Source organism: Protopterus annectens, chromosome 8.part0, assembly GCF_019279795.1.
Source record: "Protopterus annectens isolate FY-2018-M chromosome 8.part0, PAN1.0, whole genome shotgun sequence".
Lineage (NCBI taxonomy): Eukaryota > Metazoa > Chordata > Ceratodontiformes > Protopteridae > Protopterus > Protopterus annectens.
This window is the reverse complement of record NC_056741.1, coordinates 1,342,696,177-1,342,718,153: the sequence shown is the minus strand read 5'-3', so window position 1 is coordinate 1,342,718,153 and position 21,977 is coordinate 1,342,696,177. Positions and strand designations below refer to the sequence as shown.

Below are 21,977 nucleotides of genomic sequence, written 5' to 3'. Positions count from 1 at the left end.
AGTTTTACAAATAGGTACTAAATGCAGTCTACATCAAAATGTGTGTGTGTGTGTGTGTGTGTGTGTGTGTGCGTGCGTGCGTGCGTGTGTGTGTGTGTGTGTGTGTGTGTGTGTGTGTGTGTGTGTGTGTGTGTGTGTGTGTGTGTGTGTGTGTGTGTGTGCGGTTGGTGAATGTGTGTTATCTGTCACATTTGACAAGTCTACCACTTCAGCTAGAAAATATGGTCTGGAACTACAATTCTAAGTCTGAATAAAAGCACTTTGTTACTTTTTTGAAAGCTAGTATTCAAATGTAATATAAATGCACTTGAAAGATTTAAATGGAGTTGTTAAATAAACTACACAAATAAATAAAACAGAACCAGGCGTAAGTGTTTCCTTTTCTTAAGAGTATTGAGATTTCAACAAAGTGGTTTAATTCATGAACTATGAGCCTGATATAAGTTACAAGTGCTATTATGTGACATGAATACAAATAATAAACATGAGCAATAAAAGCATTTACAAATCATTCCTTTAGCTATTGGCTACTACTTATGCCAATATAATAATGGTATGCTGGGAAAAATTGTTGGTTTACAAACATCAACTGTTTTATAAAGCTTTTTTCATTTTTTGAAGATATTTTTTATTCTGTCAGGTGAAAACAAATTTGTTCTGTGATTCATTAAGTTATTCTATTGTTTTATTTTAGAATTAGTGTTCATAATAATTTACCTAAAGGTGATTTTTTAGACATTGTGATTCATAAAGACATATTGAATAACATATTGAATAATTATTTTATCATAGGATCATAGGAAGTTACTAGGCTATTGACCCTGAGGCCCTTATAAGCCTAGCCAAGTGTTTGGCCCATGTTTAGACAAGTCAGCACCCAAAGCCTCTGTCCAGCAGGGAAACAGGTTGAATCCCAGGGGTGTATTTTCTGTTTCCCATCCAGTTATCCAGGTTGCACTTGTAGAGGGATAATGAGTTACTCTGCTTGACATGGAGAGGGAGTCTAATCCACAGATTGGGGAGTCTCCTGGACACAAAGCTGTCCTGACAACAAGTCTTATTGATGTCATAGACCAAGTTGCGGTCATGGTGTGGGTTACGCAAGTGGAGTTTGACTTGCGGATATGCAGCATCCCCATCAAGGTGGGGGTCTGAGATTGCTTTGTATGCCAGACAGAGGTCACCTCTGAGGACTCTGTATGAAACTAAGTAGAAGGATAGGGCTTTTAGCCTATCTGTGTAGGGTAGATGTTTGAGGCCCTGGATTCTTCTGGTGAGAAACCTCTGTGGTCTCTTCCAGCTGCTGCATGTGCTTTTCAAGGTACATGCCGAAGGGGGGCGTTGTACTCAATAATTGCCTTATAAGGGAAGAGTACAGGGATGTTATGATGTCCTTGTCCCTGGATGAGATACCCTTACTTATGAGGTGGGCCATGTAGAAAGCTTTCCATACAATGGAAGCAACATGATGGCCAAAAGTCAGGTTGCTATCAACCTGGGTGCCCAAATCCCTCATGACTGATTGCATGCTTAGGACATTGTTATTAATGCTGATAACATTTGGGTCATCACTCTCCCCAAAGGGGATGATGATGCATTTTTTGGCATTCAGCCTGAAGCCATGTTTCTGGCAACAGTCATTTGTTTGGGTGAGACCCTCTTGGAGGATGTCCACATCACTTGGGGAATTGATGACCGTCCCCAGCTTGCAGTCATCTACAAACTTGGTCAGCCATAGGCCACTAGTCTTGGCCTGCACCTCAGAGAAGTATATCTCAAATAACAGAGGCCCCAAGACTGATCCCTGGGGTACACTGATTGTTACTGGTCTACTGCTTGAGGTGGCTTTCCCTATTTTGATTAAGTGGGTTGTTTCAGTGAGCCAGTTTGCTACCCATCTGATAACATATGGATTGATACCTAGTTGAGAGAGTTTGTCTATTAGGCCCAAGTGGGGAATAAGGTCTCTACTCATAGAGAGAAAGTTGCTGGTAACTCTAATCTTGAATTCAAAAGTAAACACTCATTATATATTTAAAGGAACATTATGTAAAAGGGAAAATGGTGAAAATTTGCAGGATCACTGCAGATGAAGGTATTTTGCTGAAGAAATAAGATGACTAAAATAAAAATTTCTTATGTGAGACTATCACACAGACTTACTCAATGAACTTGAAACCCATCTGTCAAATGATAAAACCACTATGTATAAACTTACAATTTCTGAAAGGGTTGTGACCAGTAGCACTGAAACCACCAGTGGTGGAGTTATTTGGGCATTGAGTTTTTTTCTAGTTATAGTTAAGACTCACTTGCCATCAGGGATGTTATTATCTAGTGCTTAAAAATGTTACTATTTGAATTAAAAAATATTGTTGGAAAAGTGCCACTATTAGTTAAAAAATAATTTTAAAGACACCATAGAAAGTCAAACTTCAAATATGGAATTAGAGGCAAGCTAAAGGGCATCTTTGTATGTAAGTCATGTAAACAGTGTAAGTTTGTTGCTAATAATTCACCTTTTCATTGTGAGACTACACAGAGACCATATCAAGCTCCCAGATATCTTAATTGTAAATCTTAGAATGTGGTTTATGTTGCCAAGTGCATTAATTGTGATGCATTTTATTTTGGTGTACTACAAGGTGTTTAAATAATATAATTGATGCGCATACTTATGCTACTCAAAAAAAAAGTGCTTTTTTAACACTCTAAAGTTTGTACTAATTTCAAAGGATTCTTTATTATGTGGTAGGTAAGGTTAATGTTGATATGGGGGGGGGGACAATGCCAACTAACTAGGTTTCAAATAGTATACTTGACAAAATGTACTTAATGTTTTAATGAGCATATTAATTTCCAGACAGTTTTAAAAATGTTGCCTTTGAAACATAAATTAACATCTATGTACTGCTTTTTAAATTGAAGTGATTGCTACGTTTGAGCTAAAGTGATAGTACTATAAATGTTTTTTATTGCCCATGTAAGTTAACTCTCTTCATATCACATGACAGCACATGTACCTTATATAGGGTTTGTATTTCTTGTATACATGATAGGAACAAGTCTGTTGAAGTTTCAGTTCCCTTCAGAGACAAAAGCAGTTACACTCATTTTTGTTTTATTTATTTGTGTGGTTTATTAAACAATCCCCTTTCAAATCCTTTAAACACTTTTTTATTATTTTTGTAGTTGCTCAAACCTGTTGGTATTTAGTGTTGATTTTTTTTTCATAGCATTTAAATATACCTTAAATGCTTTGTCAAAGATTGCCAATATCAATAAATCAAATGGCATAATTGCAAAAGACAAAGTTACGCACTTGATAGAGACAGTAAACGATAAGAAATAGTACTTTTACAGTCAGTTAGTGGAGATACAAACACCCAGAGTGTTATTCTGATCATGGCATACTTCCTCTTATCGAATAATACTTGAGTAGATAGTATCACAGATAGAGTTTAAAGATCCCTTCCCTACTATTGAAGTAAAAGTAGGGGATTTTTTTGTTTAAAAGATTAATTAATATTCATTGTAACTTATTCACAAACTGTTTACAGCAAAAGCGTAAAAACAAAACTGACATTTAAATTAGTGGCATATTGTTTTCCATTTTTTTCTAGTGTTCTTTCCTCCAAATTTTACTTTTCTTTCAAATCTCAAATTGCACTCATAACTTTAAATATTAATTTCTGTATATTCATGGGCTATTGCTGAGCAGCAGACATTTAACTTTTTTTTTTGTTGTTGTGTCTTTCGGCTTTTAGGGGTTTTAGTTAGGGGTCGTCACAGCGGAACTCCGGTCCACCAATGATTGGTAGTTGATTTTTACGTGCCGAGTTACCAGCCCTGATGCATAACCTTCAACGAAGGTACGCTCATTCACGCATGTCTCCACGCAGAAGACGCTCTAGCTGAGAATCGAACTGGACAGCGTCTTACTGTGAGGCGACAACGCTACCGCAGCACCACCACCGCGAACACAGCAGCAGACATTTAACTATTTTTCTATATTTCCAATTTAAGAGAAACGGAAACGCATATACACACCTTTTAATTAGTTCCCCATGATTTGTCCCATTCTTCATTAATATTTCCAGGTTTTAATATTTTAACCATGGTCATTTCCATCAATCAGTTAATACATCACATATAACCTGTAAATTAGAAATATTTTTTGCATGATTTAAACATACGTACTTAAAGCAATACTTTGCTTTCTTTTATATTTGAATTCTTGATTTCCCCTCTGTTCCTATTTTTCAAACAAAATGACTGACTTGTTTACCGAATACTTGTCCTATTACCTTATTTCTCACATAACCCCCAGTTTTCTACATATTTATTTCTATGCAACCCCAATTTTTCATATCTTAATTTTTTAGAAAAAGCCCTTTCAACCAGTCACATTATACTCATCCCACCATACTTTCATATACATTTCTTCCTTTTTTCTCATTTATCCTGAACTAATTCCTTGACTTGTTTATCTTGACATAAATGAAACAAAATTAAAATTTACTTTCCATAAAACTGAAAGAAAAGAGTCTTCAGCTATCTAGACTATACCCATATGTCATTAAACAACCCCATATAATCTCAAAATGTTTCCCAGCAACCTAACTTTATACCGCTCAAATGTCCAGATTTTCACAGAATGTCCAGATTTTTGCCTAATATTTTTGGTCTGTTCCTCATAAAATTTGATGTTTTCTGTCAAATGATTGAGGATTGAAGCCACTAACAAATCAAAGGCATTTCAGTTTCAGATTCCATACCCCTCAAAAAATACATGCTAATGCAAATCCTGTTATTCTATCAACTTTTTAAGCTTATAACAGCAATATTTAAAATCTGTCCCTGATTTTTGGTCTTTGTACCCCCCCATTATTTTCAGCTTTATCCAGATTTCTTGTGCTAAGAGGTTAAGAGGTATGCCTAGCTTCCATATCTTCAGATCATAGGAAAACAACTCCTAAATAATTTACCATAGGTAATAACTATAGCTTCATCATACACATGTTTTTTTTTTCCCTTCTGTTTTTGTTTCCCTTCCCATGACTATACTACCTCTGCCACGTGATCAAATTTCCACTTGCATTCCTTATCACATTCCTTATTTATATCACACCTAAATGCTCCCACCCTTCTTATTGAAATCCACTTTTCTTAGTTAAGTTTCTCTCTTGTATATAAATATTACAATTTTTATCTTTATTATGTTCCAGTAAACCTACTTCTTTGCATAATTCATGTATATCCTAAAGATTACTGGTCCCTTTTTGCCTTTCATAAAATTTTCCAATCTGACATTCTCTTCTTTCCTCATTGCTTTATTTAACCTACTGTCTAGAATTATTTTTGAAATATGATAATTATTATAATATACAATATATGATAACTTAGGAGAGAATCCCAGCACCTCTTGCACTGGCATTTCCATCAAATGTTTATCAGTACGGTACCCTTTGTATCATTAAATTTTAATCTATCCCTAAAACCTTTCATTAAAGTAATAATAATAATATATCATCAAAAGCTTGTTTCCAGTGTAAAGAGAAAAAAAAAAACAACTCTACTTCTATCCCTCTTCACAACATATCTTAGTTTAAATAATCAAAAATACCTCTTTGTTTAACTCTGCAGGTTTGTTTTTCATAATAACATTATGTAACAAATGTGGCAATCTATTCTTAACATCTTTAACATTTAGTGTTCCTTACCCAGTAAAATGAAACATGATATGAAGCTTGGCTCTGCCAGCTTAATCAGTTTTACTTTCAGACTGTCATACAGTTAGGAGATTAGACCATGTGATTCACATCTTGGTATGTCAAACAGTGCTAAGGCATACATTATTTAAACTAATTCATCCATATATTACATTTCTTATTTTCAGAAAAAAATGCACTCTAACCATTTTATACGAGATAGCATCACTATATTCAGTCTTATAAACAGTTCTGCACATTCTTAAGAAACCAGTTTTAATAAATCTTATGCTTTGCATTCATTAAACATTGCTTATGTTTTTCAAATAGTTTTACTTCTGGAAATGGCATTTCAGTTAAATATTCAATATCCTTTACTGACAATAAATAAAATAATTTTGTATATTTTGTATTTCTCCCAGTTATGAACTGTCTGAATATCTAGCTGCTTCTTTTTCAGCTATGTAAAAAACTGGGAGTATCTTAGAGGCTGCATAACTGATGCAGAAGTTATGGACATTTTTCTATCTCTTTTGAATGTTCTTTGGGATACTCATATCTTACTATAGGCTCTCTGAACAATTCTTTGGGAATTTCTTTGGATATCACTTCTTGGAAAGTCCTCATCTTTTCTTGAAGCATCTGTACTTTTTATTAGCATCATGGATGGTACCATATTTTACTGTTTCAGACATATTTGTTCTGAATGAGTGTCTGCTGTTATGTCTAGCTTCTTACCTTGACTGATCACCTTCCCCCAGAATAACTACTTTTGATTGCTTCATACTGCAATTGCAAGGAATTATTTCCCTTTTTCCTTTTCCAAGGAATGGAACTAGAATTCTTATTGTAATAGACTAATTGTTTTGCCTGATTCTGTTTCAATCTCTTTTGTACCAGATTCCAATTTGCTGGTGTTCACAATGATGTAGATATAGGAGCCCTTTCTTTTAATTTGTGACCCATAAGTAACTCTTCAGGCAATAGACCAACACTTTACAGCGGAATAGTCCAATAATGCCAGATGAGAGTTCTCAGAATGGTCACTGTTAGGACTGTGTAATTCATTCCCAGATTTTAACAGCCTACAATGTGCTCTCTACTTCAACATTAGAGTGGGGATAGTTAGGACTGAACATTTTATGAAACTGCCATTGTTCTGAAATTCTTTTAAATTCCATGCAGAAATGCTACAGATTATTAACTGATACAGCTACATCTGGAATGTAAAGCTTGAGCATATATCATTCAGTATATTAATCACACTTCTGCTCATATTATCTATCAGCTTCACAACCTCAGGAAATTTAAATAGTCACAAAAACTGTTCAAATTTGTAAACTCTTAGCACTCAAAGTATGCCTCAGGTTTTTAATGTGATCTTCGAAGTGCTGAATAGGATAACATTGCTGTTCTCAGATTATTACTATGGTAGACATTGCACAAACACAGTTTTGCATTTCTCATGCTCATTCTACAGACACTTCTGACTAAAAGACCACAGCAAAACTCTTTTATTACATTTTACAATGTCCAACTGAAATGTATGTATTGTTCTGAGCACTTTATTCCCTAAATCAGTTGACACCATTATATTATCTGCATTGAAAAGGTCACATATAATCTTCTATTCTTTAAATGAAAAAAATAAGGCTATATTTCTTTCCTTACAGGAGGCTTGTGTTCTGACCATCCTTTCATGGCAGCATCTTTAAGCATTTACATCTCTGGATTGTTTTACTTATGACTGCAATATAACAATATGGTTTAAACTAATTTGTACATGCCAAGAAGTGCTCCAACGAAGTATGAAAATTGTTTGTGCTGACAAGATGGACAATGACTACTTGGAACTGATTAACAGAATTGTTAAATATAAGACTTGCTAAATGGAAATATTTTTTGTATATTTAAGTTCTTTAACTTGGGATTAAATGCAACAGATTCAGTACTAAAAAAACAATATTTAAGATACTTTAAGCATAGGCACAAATCCATGACATCCTCTTTCCCCTAGGGGCCATACATTGGGAAAATCAAGCTATACTGGCTATGCTTATAAGGGATCTCAAGCCATTAGCCTAGTAATCTCCTATGAATGTATGAACCTTTAAGACTGAGTTAAATTGAAACAACAATGTTTTTTGTGCAGTTGCCTTTGATTTGCTGTAGGCACAGAAGGCTAAATGCAGGCTACATAATTAGTGCTGCAAATGTCAAGGTGAACAACCACTGAAATGCTTCAGGTGCAGAAAAAAGTCAGATGGAAGTCATTTTTCTTATTTCTCCATTGCTCAGTTCTGGAAGCAAAAATGTCTGTAAACTTCACATTCACTACTACACAGTCTATCTTTCTGTCTCTAAGACCCAGCTGGATATCCTATTTTATCTTTTGTGGGCATAAGAATAAACAAAAATCAAAATGAAACTGCAGAGCTTAACTTTCGTGCCATAACCTTTCAGATATCCAACTTAATTAAATTGAACTTTTTAAAAGTATACGGTTCAAGTAAAGACTAAGCATGATAAAATTATCTTCCAACCCAAAAATCTTCTATATTTTCTGAATAACATATCTAGTGCCACAATCTATAGTGCTTAAGTGATGGAGCAGACTGCTTCTTCATTTTCTGTGGTATCTACTAAGACCTCAACTTTCTTTTTGTGTTAGGTATGTGACCCAAAGAGGTGTACATTTCCCATGTGATTTCATTTATGTACTTGCATGCTTTCTGAAATCATTTCCTTACTGGTCATCTTCACTTTATGATAACCCCTGGTGACATACATGCCCAGCACACATACTAGTTGATTCTATCACCATACCAAACTAAGAACGACCAACTGATAATTGTAATAATAATAATAATAATAATAATAATAATAATAACAATAATAACAATAATAACAATAATAATAATAATAGTAATAACAATAACAACAACAACAATAATAATAATAATAATAATAACAACAACAATAATAATAATAATAACAATAATAATAATAATAATAATAATATTTGTACTTCTCATTATCCTTTTTCATTACCCTACTGGAAATGTTTTTTGTAACAGTTCTTACCACATACTGTATTACATTCGACCATCTTTTTAAATGTTCCCATCTTCAGAATATTTATTGTTTGAGTTGTTTTACTTAACAAAAGGCTCATAGGCCTGTGTTTTCTATAAATACGTGACCTTTTCAACATTTTGTCTACAAATGCATGCAATTCTATGGGCTGGATAATTTTTGCTTGAACAAGTGAATGATTTTATACAATTCTCCGCTACCAAAATATGTATAGAAATAATAACAACAGTGACTATGGATTTTGCTAGCCACTGCATGGAAAATGTTCATTAGATGATGAAACTCAGCAAATATTTATATGAAAGGAGAATGGTTAATATTATTTACAATATCAATATGCAGGAAATCGTATCTCTACGGCTCCAACTTAATGTGAAAGTCTGGGCCAAAATTAGCAGTATTAGACAGATCTAAAATTTCAGCCAAATAGGTTTAATAATGACCACTTGTGCTAATTAGATTTAGTACATTAATAATATAATATATCAATATATAAGATTAAAAGTGTTAAACCTAGGTTTATCTTATTTGCCCTTTTTATGACATAATTCTCCAGGTTATTGTAGTTTAGATACAGGGAAACACTCTTATGGGTTAACTTTTTAGAATTATATGTTTTCAGTTAGACCGGATTGGTAGGTATTTATCTTTTCTTATAAAGTGATGAGTGATGTAACTATGCTTAGTAGTTATGGTTATTGAAACATTGGAATGATGATTTTATGAAAGTTTAAGCATACAAAAAAGTATCTGAATTACATGAAATAAGCCTTTCTGGTGCTCCTGCTCATTAGCCTTCTAACTCTTTACGCTTTCCATACTTCCAAAATAAAACAAAACAACTTTTCTTGGGTTTCAGAAGGGCTCAATATCATGCAGAAGCCTTGTCACAGAAGGTTTCCACATCATGGTAAGCGTTTATGATTCTTAGACTGGTCCGCCATTATGTTTTTTTCCCTTGCAGGGAGAGATATCCAAGGTGATGCCACTTGCTAATATAGCAGTCCAGGGGTGAGGCTAGGGGTAATTATCTATGTACTACCCCTATATTCAGAGAATCACTTAGGTAAGTAAAATTTTATTCTATGAGGAAAAAGTGAATACTGCCATTTTACAGCAGTCACTCAGCCACTCCTCTGGTAGTACTCACAGTATAAGTACGTTCAACAAATCCATGGGGGTATGACTGAGGCTGTGTGTGTGTGTGTGTGTGTGTGTGTGTGTGTGTGTGTGTGTGTGTGTCCGTCTGTCTTTCTGTCTGCCTACCTAGGTAGTTGCAGTATAGTAGGTAGATAGACTATGATGAGACTAGATCTAGGTGAAAGTGAATATGTGTGTGTTTGTGTGTGTGTATGTATGTGCACGGTTCCCATTCAGAAGCCTGAAACATCATAAGCCTGAAAATCAAAATCCTGAAACCAAAAGCCTGAAAATTCAGAATCCTGAAAACTCAAAATCCTGAAAGCCCAAAATCCTGAAAGACCAAAATCCTGAAACTCAAAATCCTGAAAACACAAAATAGACATACTGATGTCATTGTGGCTTTGCTATTGTTAGCCCTGTGGTGTTAGGTCATGCGTTGGGGTCAGATAAGTGTGCGGTTGGTTTTATTTTAGGGTTAGGGGCGGTTTAAGTGAGTTAGGGTTAGAGCGCAGGTTAGGCATGTATGCAATAGTGACAAATATTGGGGTTAGGGGCGGTTTAAGTGAGTTAGGGTTAGGGCGCGGGTCAGGTGAGTGTGCGATAGTGACGGACCTTAGGGTTAGGGTTAGGGTCAGGGTCAGTTGGTAGATATTAGTGTCTTTATAGTGACATATTAGCATTATTTGTGTTTTCAGGATTTTGAGTTTCAGGATTTTGGTCTTTCAGGATTTTGGGCTTTCAGGATTTTGAGTTTTCAGGATTCTGAATTTTCAGGCTTTTGGTTTCAGGATTTTGATTTTCAGGCTTATGATGTTTCAGGCTTCTGAATGGGAACCATGTGCACTTGTGTGTGTGTGTGTGTGTGTGTGTGTGTGTGTGTGTGTGTGTGTATGTATGTGCACGTGTGTGTGTGTGTGTGTGTGTGTGTGTGTGTGTGTGTGTGTGTGTGTGTGTGAGTGTATGTGTGTGCATCTGTGTGTCTGTCCATCTGCCTCTCTGTTTGCCTGTCTAGGTAGTTGCAGTATAGTAGGTAGATAGACTATAATGAGACGAGCTCTAAGTGCAAGTGAATGTGTGTGTGTGTGTGTGTGTGTGTGTGTGTGTGTGTGTGTGTGTGTGTGTGTGCACGCCCATGTGTGTGTGTGTGTGTGTGTGTGTGTGTGTGTGTGTGTGTGTGTGTGTGTGTGTATGTATGTTGGAGCATGTGCACAGGTGTATGTGTGAGCATTTCTGTCAGTGTGAGTGATTGTGGGGAGGACTTGTTTGCAAATGAGTGTATGTGTGTGTGTATATGTGTGAATCATGAGTGTCTGGGTGTGTGTGCTCATTTACTGAGTTGGCTTTGCTAATGTGATGCAAGGGTTACCAGCGAGAACAGTGGTGTTATCACATATACCAGCACAGTGTTCAATACTAAGAGACCTTGGGACACAGGTGGACTGTAGTCTCTCCTTTGACAATCACATCGCCACAGTGGTCAGGAAATCCTTCTATGTGGCACACCTCATCACAAAAGGTTTCTCATCCAGAAAAAAAGAGGTCATTGTTCCCCTCTACTCATCACTCATTAGACCCATTATAGAGTACAGCGCCCATTTTGGCATGTACCTCACAAGACATCTACAACAACTGCAGAGGCCACAGAAATATCTCACAAAGAGGATTACTGGCCTCAAACAGATACCCTACGCAGACTGTCTAAAAAAACTCCAGCTTTACTCCGTCGCATATCGCCTACTCAGAGGCGATCTCTGCCTAACATACAAAGCTATCTCAAACCCAGAGCTGTTGGACATGCTCCACATAAAGAAATCCCAATCCCTCCGAGCTACACGCTCTAGGGACCTAAACCTTGTCACCACTATAAACAGAACATGCTGGAGGGATAGATTCCTGTCCCAGAGACTTCCCATACTCTGGAACAGACAACCTATCTATGTCAAACAGAGCTCCTCATTAGCACTCTTCAAGAAAAATCTTGATGATTGGATGGGAAATAGGAAATTCACCCCGGGGATCACTTCTGTGGCTCTGCTTGACAGGAGCACAAGAAAATAATTTTCTTGGGTGGCAAAAGCCAGGGTACCTTTTTTGGCTAGGCTTATATAGGCCCTAGGGCCAATAGCCTAGTATCTACCTATGAACCTATGAACCTATGTTTATGAGACAGTAATGAAGTACTTCTTTGTGTGGCTTTACCATGTCTTTGAACTGGAAATGAATAACCCTATTCCTCTGAATCAATGAAAAAAGAATTATTTGCAAAACATAATTCTTATTACTCTGGCAACTATATGACTGCTGTCATACACAGTAATAAAAAAAATTTTAACTTCTCATCTTTTTAATTTTTTCAGACCTGATCCCTTCTGCTAAATGTTCTTTCTTCTAATGTTTTTCCAGTCATACAGTTGCCAGAATAATAAGAATTAGTTTCTTCTCTGTTCATTCCTCAGACCTTATACCCAGTATCTCCACTGTCAATGTTTTCTAAAGGAAGATCTCCATTGCTTTCTCCTTATGTAAATAAATACATCACATTTAGTTTTTGTAACCACAGCTTTCCTCAGCCCTTCAGATTTTCTGTATAAGCTTCTTTAATGTTCCCTCAGTACTAACAACTATGTTTAAATCACCATCACAAGTACCTATCTTAACACAAGATCATTTACCTTCCTTAATTCCTTTCTCAGTAGCTTTCAATAGTATATTAAAGAGTGGCTACCACAATCACTCTTGTTTAAATGAACTGGTTCATATGTTCTAATTTATGTTAAATGTGTATTTTAGTATGTTGTTATTTGTCAAATGATTATACTTATTGTTTCATCTTTAACGGAACAGTGGTCATGTGCACATGCATTCCTTTACATATTAATGAATTCTGGAAGACCAAAGGTAATGACATCATCTGGGGGACAAGAGATGTTTATGGGAGGAGATAAAACTTGTTTTTGGTGTTATGTTAAAATTACACATGATTTTTAGTTTGAAGTTTGGATCAAATATAGAAGCTGAGTCTGAAGATGATGAAGTTGATCTTATAGTACCTACATTGTCTTTCTCTGATCTTGGCAACATTCATCCCTGTATGTGTGAGCACCGTGTGTCATGGAACTAAAGCACTGTGTACTCGTATGAAACTGGATCAGTACATATTCAAGAAGGCCCAGTGAGCAGCACTGGTCAGTGATTTTTTACCATAAATGTTTTTATAAGGTAGATAACTGTACAGAATATGCAGTGCTGAGCATGTAGTGCCTTTTTATTTTAGGGTGTTGTACAGAATATTGAAGACGTAATATAAAGTTTGACTTATGTGTTTACTAACAAAAATAGATTACACAGTGTATAAGATGAAGAATGTGTTTTTTCAATAAATGTTATGCATATAAAGCTAATCTGTAATAGTTTTCCCTTAAGATTTTGATGTCTGGTAGTAAAACTTAATGGTAACAGAAGTGAAGAATAATAAATTCTTCCTGAAAGAAAGGGCATTACCTGTTGTTGTGTTATGTTGCTTATTAATCTGTAATACTACATTTTCTAGTTGCTTGTACTACTAGTGTGAAGGTAATTGTTGTTGTGCCCCAATATTTGTTATTGCCATTAAGTTATACTGTCATCTGATTATTGAGTGTAACGAAAAAGTCACAGGGTGCATTGTGGTAAGACACAAAAGGATTTAAAAATGTCTGCAGAAAACTTATGCTCGTAATTTGATAAAGGACTTTTTTTCTTTATGAAATGCAGATGTAGATTTAAATTCACAAAGCCTGCAAGAACATGATAAAATGATTATAATTTCTTTATTCCTGGCTATGCAATGGCTGTCCTATAACATGTTTATTTTTATTTATAAAGAGTCCAGGGACTTAAACAGCATGTGTCACAAATGGAAACAATCTTGTGACAAATGCCACTGCTTAATACAGTAGACGGAACAGGAAGGATAAATACGTAGTAGACAGTTTCATAGTGTTGTAACTATGACACTACTCACACTCAGACTTGATATATAATTATATACAGAAATAGTTATGGCTTTTGTAGAAAATAAAACACTTGCTATGTTGCATGTTACATTTTTTTTTTCATCTGTGATTTAAAACTTTATAACTGTAAGCATGATTACTAGGTACTTTCCTAATAATAAAACAACAATAATCACACCTGTCCCAATAACAACAGACAATTTTGCTGAAGTCAGGTATAGTGAATACTTAACAGTTAATTTATTCATGATGAAACCCCAACACCTTCCCCCATATACACTCACACATGATGGCTATTGTATATCTTTGTTGTACTGCCCTTTGTACATAATGAGATCCTTATTAATTAAGTAGAAATTAGAGTTTCTCCTCAGTTCTTTTGTACTTTCACAATAAGAAAAAACAACAGCGGACTAACTTGAATGGTTTGAATCACTTTCATGGTGCTATACTGGCAAGAATTACACCACCACAGCTTGGTGTTGGAGCCTACAAAGTAGAGTAGGAATCATGTCTGGTTTTAGATGAGGGTACATCAATCCAGTTTCCATTCCCTACTTCTTTTCCATGCTCTACTTTGTATGAAAACAGTGAGTAATAACATGACAACTGCACAGAAAACAGCTGTCTGCGGTACAATGCCAGTCTGTTCTACTTCATACAGTGACATTTCACATCTCCATTAGGGCTAGATCAGGTGGAATTCATGCACACTGACTTCAGATCTGTTCTAATTCTTTTGTAAAAGATGTAGGTCTTCACCAGTTTCTATTCTGTAAAGTACAATAGACAATTTGCAAAAACTACAAAGTGAAAACAGTATACAATAACACTTCTATCACTTCACCAAAAGCACCATTTTTTCAATAACTAAAAATCACAAAGTCACATGACAACCCAGAACTTTACACTAACAAATTCAATAATAGGATACTTTATTCACAATATAATTCATACAACAAATAAATAACAAAAATACACTTATCAAAACAACAAAGACAGATGCATTCTACTCCCTGACAATCAATTTGTATGAATATGCATTTTAAAAAGCATGAGTGTTGCAGTATCTTCTGCAATGCCAAAATTATATTTTGAACTCAACTTTCTGTGTTTCAGTATTTGTCTATCTCTGTTTCAATTACTGCAAGTTTTACTGTAATTAATGTCTCTACTCTAATATATGCATACTGACATCCATATGTTAAGGTCAACAAAAATAATTAATCATTAAGTAATGCAGACTGTAACATTATCAGAATAAGTGGCGATTATTGGTGATGGTCTGAGCTATAGCTGCTAATATCCACTATAGTAAACTAGCTGATTGAGAGAGTGAAATATCATAATAAAATATTAAAAAAACTGAAAACAAATTTTCTTAAATTTAACCTACAGAAAACATATTTACATCATAACAAAATTAGTTCATTGTCATATGCAGACAACTGGTGCAATACATGTGCAGTGATTCTGCTACACGCTGTAAGAAAACTATTACATTAGCATATACTGCTAAACAACACACTCTAAACTAAACAAGCAATTCATTTAAGAAATAGGAAATACGTATGTTAAATGTAAAGAAAGAGAAGGGAGAAACGTCAACTAACAAATAAACTTCCACAGAAATCAATCTGGAAAAAAATGGAGAGAAAACACATTTTAAATTCAGCTGCACAATCTATAACGCTGATATAATGCTGTTTCATAATGACAACCAATATAAATCTTAAACTGCTGTCAAAACAACAAATCAAAACTGCCCAGACTACTAAGCTAAGTATGCTGAAAATTTTCAAGAAGTGTTCCATAGCATTTTGAACTCAGTTTCTCTCCTTCCTTATACAAAGGAAGTTGCTAAAAGATCCCAGATTATACCATGAAGTGCAGGCTACACATGCACATGGCTCTCAGCCAGTAAAATATAAAAAAAATATTAGTAATGGAGTCAACAGCTCTGTTACATATATAATGTAGAAAAACTTATAGAACACTCTCTGATAGGTCAACTTTAGTTTTTACTAGCCTGGTTTTAATTCTTTTAAACCATACATAAACCATTGTCTTTTTTGAATACCTTTATTGAATTATCACTTCTGACTTAGGCAAAGTTACATTCATATAAAAGAAAACAAACCATATTAACTTGTTTACAGTTATAAACATTATATATCACATATATTCTTTTGTAGAACACAATCAATTCAACATTACATAAACTAGTCAATTCTTGCCTTCCCTTAAACCTCATTACTCCTCCAAAACATTTTCTGCAGGTACTGTTCCTAAAAATTCCATTTTTTCTATGTAATTTGCTCTTATCCTTTTGAATGCTCTCATTTCCAGTTCTTTTATTTCTGTTACAATATTCACTACTTCAAATTTGTTTGGTTTATTCTTTGATTTCCATTTTCTAGTAATTGCTTCTTAAGGCCTTACTGTATCTATGTTATTCTATGTTATTCAAATCCTGTATCCCAGCTCAAAAAACTCATTTTCTTAGTTACACCAATTTGCTCACCCAATATTTCTGATAGAATATTCTACGGGGAATTTTTAAAGTCTGCCAACTAATTACACTCCCAAAATATATTCCCAATTACCTCTTTCTTCCCCATCACACTTTCAACATTTGAATCTACCGGAGGAAAAATTCTTTGGAGTCTGTTTGGAGTATAAAAATACCTATGCAAACACTTCCAAGCAAAAATCCTAGATCTTCTAGACTTTGTTGAATATCTGGGAGCCGTACATATGTCCTGCCTTTGTTTCACTGTGAATTATTTATCCAGTTTCTCGCCCCAATCTTTTCTAAGCTCTACTGATTCATTCCTATAGTTACTGTGCAATAATTTATAAGTCGTACTAATTATCCCTTTTTTAACTGCAGCTTCTATTCTAGATTTAACTAAAAACTCTACCAGTGCTGGTCCTTAGCTTAGGATCCCCTATCCCTTTTTCTTTGTCTATACTCTGATATCAATCACTGATAAGGAAGGCAGTCTCTAGCCTGCAGTCCAAATGTTTTCTTGGCTTCTTCCCATTCTGTTAACTTTTCCTCTCTAATTATTTGCTCCCAGTGCCTTGGTTTCCTTTGCTGGTTTCCTCCAGTAAATTCCACCCCCCTCTTGCCTATTCTTTGCATCCCCAATTGCAGTCATCCCTGTTGGTAGAATTTCCTTTCTCCATTTCTGTGTTGGTTTAGTTCTTAGAATAAAACCTCTGTCTTCATATGTAATAAATAACTCACTTTCCTTAGGGTAACACCAATTTATATTATATAAACACAGCTAATAATAAACATAATTAACCTTGTCAAAAGATCTTTACTGATCTCTTTCACAAAAGTCTTGATTTTGTCTCCTGTCACTGTACAAATGTTTTCTTTAATAAGCTTGCGACTTGCTGCATATCTTACCCTTCATATGTACAAACCCAACCTGCTCCTAATCCTTATACCCCTACAGTTTCCTAAACTCTTCACATCATCTTTCTTAGGAATAAAAATAACTACAACCATATTAAACCCTTTTATTTCACCATGTCTAAACATTTCATTACATAATTTAGAAGCAAGGTTTAAATGACTGCCAGACAGCTTGCAAAACTCATCAGGGATCCCATAAACTCTTACAATTTCTCCTAATATAATTGCCTTATTAACTCTACAAAATCTTCTACTAGCATGTAGATTCTTCTGTTTTTTTTTCTTTCTCCTGTTCTGTCTAGCCCAAATGAACCCCTAAAAATGTAACAAATTCCACCTTCTTATCCCTTCTGCCTTCTTACCCATTTTCTATTATAAAAGCTTATGATTTTCTTCTAGTGTTTGGATGGAGGATAGAAGATTTTAACTCTAGAGAATTTTAAAAATGTTCCCCTTGTTTATGCTTTGAAACAAAAAAACCCTTAAAAGTATAAAGGTTTGTGTGATATCTTATTTAAAATAATTAAAGTAGAGTGATTGTGTACCTCTGTTAACTGCATTTTGAGTGGTTTTGAGATGTCTTTTTTGAAGGCTATTAAATATGCTGTTTTCTGTTACTATTTTAAAATTATGTTTATTTTATTTTGGCACTTAGCTTGACACAAGGGACAGAAGGATTGTTTATCTTGGCTTTATGGCTCAAATTCACCTTTTCTACTTTTGAATAAACACAACTGTTATGGCTTTTTTGAAGCAAAACCAAAGCTGTCTTTTGCAGATGACAGTGAATTTTTTGTAGGACTATTACATGCTGGTGCATTTATTTGAATACTGAACTAGACCTGTTTGATTTTTTTTTGCCTTAGGGAGTCTGAGATTACGCACTAAAGATCTGTGTCATACACAAAAGCGTTCTGAAGCTTAGCATAGGAGGTAATGTTGTTTACTCACAGTGAACAATATGTGTTTTATATAATACAGAGGGAAAAAATATGACTGGGTGATCTTCTGAAAGGCCTTTTGTCTGGTTTACATGATTCATCAAAAGACAGAAAATGGAGGATTGAGAAGGCAAAATAAGTCACACTTTAAATCACTTTGAGGAGTATTCAACTGAATTTTATTTTCTCAGTGCAAGCTTGCTCTGACTTTTATGCTGAGTAAGGAATAACTTTTTGCAATTACTAGCTCGGGATAATGCAAACATACAAATCCACAATTTATTACTGTTGAGGAGCACCACATTGCCCCTGGAATTGTCATTAAGTGTCTCACTGAATCAACATGGTGTGACATGATGGACACATCAAAGCTGAACTCTGAAATACAAATCAGTAGTTTTGCCCTTAATTCATGTTACTTCACAATCTACTCTTTTGACACTGACTGTAAGGGCCATATGTCCTGCCTTTGTGAATCTTCTGAGCATAAGTAATATTCATGGTACTTGTAAACCAAACTACTTCAAGGCTGAAGCACAGTGCCAGACCTGCTGAAAATCTGATTAATGATATCAGTATAGCTTTAGGCTCTTACCTTTTGACCAGGCGTTTCCTTTTGCTTGCCTGTTCTTGGTGCAGTAGTACACTGTCATGCCCACCCCGAGTGTAATCAGGAGGTCAGCCACAATTATGCCTGCTACAGTCATAGCATTCATATCCACACAGTTTGGACACACTGTCAAATAAAATGGCAAAGTAAATTCAAATCAGCAGTGCAGCAGAGAAAAAAACAAACAGAAGCAATGATTGTAATGGCAGATAAGTCTACTAGAACCACCTAGTCTGCCCTTGTCTCTGACTAATGGAAAAAGCCATATATCCTATTTAACCAACATTTTATTTAATTTATTTGACATGCTCAATACATTCTTGAATTTCAGTACTATATTCGACTGTATTACTACGTCTGGTAGGCTGTTTCTGTCAGAGACCACCTTTTCTATAAAATAATATTTTATGCTACCTCTGTTTTTTCTTTGTAAATTGCCCTCGTTTATCTCTTTTTTTTGAACATACTAACTATTTTGTATTGAATTATAAACTTGTTTATTATCCTTTATCCTTTTCATTTGTATTTCAGGACTACACATATTAAACTCTTTTATTCCTGCCTTACACAGCTTTTAATAGACTTACTATGTTCTCTAAATCTGTTTATTTTCTTGCTTTATTCATTTGTTAACCTGGTGAGTGCAAAACACATAAACTGCCCCTTTTTCTTCAAGGGTAATATGGGACCGCTATATAGTTAAATGGTTTACCCAGGTTCACAAAGTTTATAAGTAAGTACTGAAGTCCTTTAGAGACTGAAGGTCTCTATAACTCAAGATTACAGAATGAAGTATGTTATTTACTCACAGCCATAACACCCTGTGTTGTAGTGGCAGGAAAGGCCAGGTCTTTAGTCCTGTACAGAGTATGCCTGGAAGGGTCTTAACATTGTCTATATAGAAGGATAGTAATTTGTTGCGAGCCTCTAGTGCTGCCTTTTCTTGCAAAAGAAACTATCCTGCAAGCCTTCTTTGATGTTTTTTCATACTGACTGCTTAACTTTAATTACTCATTTGATATGGTTTCCTCTACGCCTCTATAGCCCTTTCCTGATTTAATTTTACCTCTACTTCCTCAGCAGCTATTTACTCCTCTCCTGGGTTTTTAGTTCCCATATAGATTACTTTTTGTTTTATTGCACTGAATTTAAACTGTCATGTCATAGGCCAGTCCTCCAGTTTAACCAGTCTCTTCTCATCTTTTCTGTACCTTCTTGTGTATTAACTATGTTGTATCACTACATATAATCACAAAGGAAAGAGTTGATCCTGTAGTACTCCACTGGTAAGTATCTCTTCATCCTAGGGAATACCATCTGCTATGATCATTTTGTGCCTCTTTCAGCACCATGATTTACCCCTTCTGGAATGCTATGACCCGCTCTAAGACCATGTAGTTTGTTCACTAAGCTGTTGTATGTCCCATGTTAAATGCAATGCTAAAATCTAAGTAGAAACAGAGTAAAGCCAGCCATTGTCATTTCACACAGCATGTTAAAGTTAGTTAACCCAGATAAGTTTAAATTGTGATAGTATATTATACCTTGAGTGACCATGTGTAATTTATTTGATAGCAATGACTCTGAATGCTATTTCATCAAGACAAAACAATCAAACCTGCGTTGTCCCACATAGGAGTGCTCTCTTACCAGCAAGGCTGAGAAAATAGTTAATATACTTTGGGTGTCATGGATGTAGAGGGTGCAGGGGGGCCTTGTCCTACAGCAAAAAATGCTTTATTTGCGTCATTTGTTTATGTTAGCATTGACTGTCATATTTTTTAGCAAATGTAAACCTTGTTGTTGCTGTTCAGTAGTACTATGACATCCAGCCAGCCATCCGCAACCTCTTTTTCCCATTTTTGCACACGGGGTCAGATTGTCACTTCAACAGTGCCAATCATCTAGAGCCAAGATAACATAGGATCATAGGATCATAGGAAGTTACTAGGTTAATGGCCTCGGGCCCTTACAAGCCTAGCCAAGTTTTACCTTTATTTCCATGATCAGCACCTATTGCCTCTGTCCATGAGGACACAGGTGGAATCTCTGGGGTGAATTTACTGTTACCCATCCAATCATTCAGAGTGTATTTGAAGAGGGCCAATGAGCTGCTCTGTTTGATATGAAGCGGGAGTCCGTTCCAAAGATGTCGTAACCTCTGAGAGACAAATCTGTCCCTCCACCAGGTTCTATTAATGTCATATACCAGGTTAAGGTCTTTAGACTGAATAACCCATGTACCATTTGACTTACGGATATGCAGCATTTCCAGTAAAGCAAACACAGAAATTGCCTTGTATGCAAGGCAGAGATCACCTCTAAGTAGTCTGTATAAAACAGAATAAAGTGACAGTGATTTCAGATGATTCACATAGATGCTGAAGACCTTGAAATTTCCTTGTGAGGAACTTTTGTGGTTTCTCCAATTGCTGCAGGTGCTTGGAACGGTACATACCAAAAGGGGTGTTGTACTCAATTACTGGCCTGATGAGGGAAGAGTAGAGGGATGTTATAATGTCTTTTTTTTCTGGAGGCAATGCCATTACTTATGAGAGAAGTAATATAGAATGCCATTCTCACCACTGTGGAGACATGGTGGTCAAAGGTAAGATTGCTGTCAATCTGTGTGCCCAGGTCTCTCACCACTGAGTACGTACTTAAGGTGTTGCTATTGATGTGGTACTTATCAGGAGCATTGCTCTTATTGAAAAGCATGATAATACATTTTTTTGTATTGACAATGACTTAGGCACCAATCATTTGTTTTGTAAGACCCTCTTGTAGGATGTTGACATCATTTGGAGATTATATGACCACTCCCAGTTTGCAGTCATCAGCAAAGTTTGTCAGGCACAGACCTTTAGTTTTTGCTTTTACATCAGAGAAATAGATTCCAAACAGTAGAGGTCCCAAGACTGATACCTGTGGAACACCACTGGTTACAGGTCTGCTGTTGGAGGGGGATTCCCCCATTTTATTTATATGGGTTCTATCAGTGAGCCAGTTAGTGACCCATCTAATGATATAAGGGTTGATAGCTAGCTGGGT

General features: G+C 35.4%; 1 protein-coding gene across 2 annotated transcripts in view; it reads right to left on the bottom strand.

Moving 5' to 3' along the window:
• CD3E (CD3e molecule) overlaps nucleotides 1–21,977 on the bottom strand; it is a 144,092-nt gene that overhangs the window by 8,029 nt on the left and 114,086 nt on the right. For both annotated transcript variants that reach the window (XM_044080888.1, XM_044080889.1), the window contains exon 5: nucleotides 18,912–19,052. In XM_044080888.1, coding sequence (XP_043936823.1) covers nucleotides 18,912–19,052 — 141 coding nt within the window. The remainder of the gene's footprint in view (nucleotides 1–18,911; nucleotides 19,053–21,977) is intronic.